Raw genomic sequence first — 3,374 nt, forward strand, 5'->3', positions numbered from 1 at the left:
CCCGCCTCACCCTCGACCGGCCCACTCCAAGGCCCCGCCCCCAAGCCTCACTTTCGTTCAGCCCACCCTCAGGCCCCGCCCCTATGCCAGCCCCGGACACATCCTAGCCCCGCCTCCAGCCTTGCTCCCATCTCGGGACTCTTCTCACCTCCGTATTGCTCCGGCCCGGTAACTCTCGGGCCAGCTCGGCGGCGTCCAGCTCTGGTTGGCCCTGTCGCGCCTGCAGTAGTCGTAACAACTGCCGCTTCTCGCTGGCTCTCCAGGCCGCGGGGCCAGTCACCTCCACCAGATAGCGCCTCGGGATCGCTCGCCGCCGCTGCGGTGGCTTCATGCCGGTGAGCCGGGTGAGGGCCTCGGCGTCGTTCCGGAGTGTTTCCTTGGTGGGCGGGGTTACGGCGGCCTCTGGGTCCAAAAGACTCCGCGCGGAAGCAGACTTGGATGGGGGCGTGGCTCTGCGTTTGCAGGCCGTAAGGAACGGCCTACCCCGGAAGCGATGGGGACTGGTATCTAACTGAAGCTAAGGCAAACGAGACCCCACCGCCCGCATTCTGTCTCATTCGTGAACTGGAGCCGAGACCTTAGATCTCATCCCTTCCCTCCATTCCAGGAATAAGTCTTGTGAAACTCCTGTTATGTGCTTTGTAGCCAAGAACCTCAGCTGTGGGGTCGGATAGCCCAGATTGGTGATTTAAGTGATGTGGCCTTGCCGAGCCTGTTTCCTCAGCCGTAAAATGGAGCTAAAATCCCGCCTTTGTCTATGCTCTGAGGAGGGTGAGGTCAGGCAGGAGGGATTTAAGGACCTTAAGGCAAGACGGAGAAGAGCTTGGAGCAGAGACTTGAGCTCGAGGTCTTAGGAAGGGCAGGGTCCGGGCGGTGGGAGTGGAGCGCGGAGAGACTTTGAGAAGGCCGGTGAGCTGGCAGGTTTGGAGGAGGAGACGAGGCTATTTAAGCTGGTGGGATTGGGTGTTCCCTTTTGTTAGGGATAAAATGCCCGTGGGCGGTATCTGCACACGTGTATAAGGGCCTCAAAGCCCCGCCTCAAAGCCCCACCCCTCCAATCTGAACCTCTTCCTGCCCGGAATCCCCATCCCCGCTCCACGCACACGCGCACGCGCGGACTTCAGAAAGCCGCAGTCCAGACCAGAGGTTTATTTTGGGCCCAGGTGGGAGGGTGGGAGAAGCAAGGAGGGCGGGGCGCAGCGATCGTAGTCTCAACGAGTAACGTAGTCCCCCGAGGCGGGCCTGATACGAGGCCGTGGCTGGTTTGTCTTTGGACCCTGCTGGGGGCGCGCCATCTCTGGAAAGAGGCGACTCAGGCTGAGTGGGGAGAGGACACTAAGGCTGGTCACCCTCTTCTCAACCCATCGCCGGCCGCCCCATCATGGCTGGGTGAGAGAGGATGCTAAGTCTGAAACCCGAATTCTCTTTGCCTACTGCCTGTGTGAGGTGTTGAGAACCTTTCTTATGACACTAAACCCGCAGTCGGCTACGGGTCACCCACTACCTGAGTTCGAATCCCAGTTCCACTAAATTTTTGTGACCTTTAGCAAGTCCATTTCAGAGAGTGCCTCATTTTCCTTTTAATATGGAGATAATAGTAGAAAGTTGTTACAAGGATTAATATGCGTTAATCATTTGGAACTCCGCCTGGCAGAAAGAACGGGCTATGAAGATTATTATCATCCCCTCCCTCCTCCATCTGTGCTAACCGGCCCCACGTTACACTCCCCCTCCTTCCTGCGCCCCAACACTTACCTGCCTCACTGGGGCCTCCTGGGCGGGCGGCCGCTGGGCGAGGCTCTCGGGGGCTGACCGGGGAGTTGGGGCGCTGGAGAAGAGAGGAAGCTGAGAAATAGGGGCTGCGGTGTGCAGGGCCGGAGCTAGGGCGACCCCTGGAGGCTGCTGCGGGCGTAGCGGAGGCCGGTCTAGGGATGTTCAGGGCTAAGCAGGCCGACGCGCTGGAATAGACTGGGGGCCAGGCGGAGATCCCGGAGGGTGGAGATTGGTACCTGAGTGCGCGCACACGAGGCTGAGGCCGGCGGCCACAGCGGCGCCCAGCGCGAAAGCGGCCAACACTAGCGCTACCACCGGCGCGGGCTCCAGGGCCTCCGGCGCCGGCGCGGGAGACTCGGGGCGCACAGCTCTGCCGGGGAAGCCCTTGGGTAGCCCTGTGAGAAGTACAACGCTAAGACTGGAATCAGGCCTCAGATGTCCTCCCCACCCCTCTTCTGGACCCCAGAGATCTCCCCGCTCACTGGGGGGCAGCCGTGGCACGGTCACCACGATGGGCTGCGTCAATGTGTGCAGGTGGGGGCTGTCAGCACCCATGCTCTCATCGCTGCCACTGCCGGCGCCTGCGCACGCCTCATCCTGAGGCAGACACTGCAAGGAGAGGGGGCACAAGAGACGGGAATGTCAGGGGCCGGACTCCATGGACTGGGCCGCAGGCAGATCTAAGTGTCTAGCACTCTGTTGCAACCAGGGATCGCATCACTAGAACCCTGGAAATCTGGCCCCTTCGGAAGTCTCTGCCCCCAACCCCTGCCTGAGACCCAGTACCTACTCCCAGTTTCGAGATACCACCGCCCCCAGGTCCAAAAGCGCCCAGATGCCCAAACCCTAAGGAGTTTCTCCCTCGGATGTCAGAGGCACTCGCCCGACCCCTGATGGGCCCGGGAGCCCACGTTCCCGGTCCTGCGCTCCTGCGCCCGCGCACCGGCGACAGTGGAGGCAGCGTCAAAGGCGCAGGCGTCCAGCGGGCTTGGCGGAGGCGGCGGCGGCGGCAGCGACTCAGTTGGCAGTGCAGGAACTGCACAGAGGCGTTGAAGACCGGGCGCAGGCGGAAGCTGAAACGCGCAGGACGGGCGGCACCGAGGAGCAGCCGCGGTGGCGGGAAGGTGACCGAGGAGTCGGCGGAGCAGCCCCCGCGCAGCAGCGCCAGGGCGGGGCCCAGGGCCGGGCGCGAGGAAGGTGTTACGGAGCAGCCGTGCAGGGCCAGGCCCCAGCGTGGGGAGGGACGGGCCAGGGCCGCCTGGGGGGCGGGGTCGCCGTCAGGATCCGCAGCCCTCACCGGCCCTCACCCGGCCTCCGTGCGTCCCGCGTCTACCTGCACAAACACGCGGCTGTCCGCTGGGACCTCGAGCGGCCCCGCACGGCGCGGGAAGGCGTCCTCCGCCTCCGACAGCTCCAGATTGAAAAGGGGTCGGCGCAGCCAGGGCCCGGGCGCCGCAGGGAACGGGGGCTCTGGCGGGGAGAAAGGGCGGCACAGGACAGGGAGGACGCGCTGTCTCTTGGTTCCCCCAGCCAACCTCCCCGCCTCCCCTGCCTTCTTTGGAAGACGGATGCGGTTGTGGAGGATTCACCCGCGCTCGGCT

At 63.8% G+C, this 3,374-nt stretch overlaps 2 protein-coding genes across 5 annotated transcripts in view; both read right to left on the reverse strand.

Moving 5' to 3' along the window:
- The window catches only part of SNAPC2 (small nuclear RNA activating complex, polypeptide 2, 45kDa), a 4,432-nt gene extending 2,554 nt beyond the window's left edge, over positions 1-1,878 (reverse strand). The window contains exons 1-2 of one of the 4 annotated variants that reach the window (XM_010828278.1): positions 1,756-1,878; positions 149-479 (exon numbers count right to left, since the gene is read on the reverse strand). In XM_010828278.1, the coding sequence (XP_010826580.1) occupies positions 149-331 (183 nt within the window). In that variant the 5' untranslated portion in view covers positions 332-479; positions 1,756-1,878. Of the gene's footprint in view, positions 1-148; positions 1,692-1,755 lie in introns of those variants that run through there. The other 3 variants (XM_010828277.1, XM_010828276.1, XM_010828275.1) reach the window with 3 other exon arrangements.
- The window catches only part of TGFBR3L (transforming growth factor, beta receptor III-like), a 3,606-nt gene continuing 1,986 nt past the window's right edge, over positions 1,755-3,374 (reverse strand). The window contains 7 exon segments of the mRNA XM_010828481.1: positions 1,755-1,828; positions 2,010-2,168; positions 2,256-2,382; positions 2,501-2,509; positions 2,717-3,031; positions 3,107-3,261; positions 3,264-3,372. Of these exon segments, the coding sequence (XP_010826783.1) occupies positions 1,761-1,828; positions 2,010-2,168; positions 2,256-2,382; positions 2,501-2,509; positions 2,717-3,031; positions 3,107-3,261; positions 3,264-3,372 (942 nt within the window). The 3' untranslated portion in view covers positions 1,755-1,760.

This window comes from Bison bison, unplaced genomic scaffold (assembly GCF_000754665.1).
Source record: "Bison bison bison isolate TAMUID 2011002044 unplaced genomic scaffold, Bison_UMD1.0 scf7180017864492, whole genome shotgun sequence".
Classification (NCBI taxonomy): domain Eukaryota; kingdom Metazoa; phylum Chordata; class Mammalia; order Artiodactyla; family Bovidae; genus Bison; species Bison bison.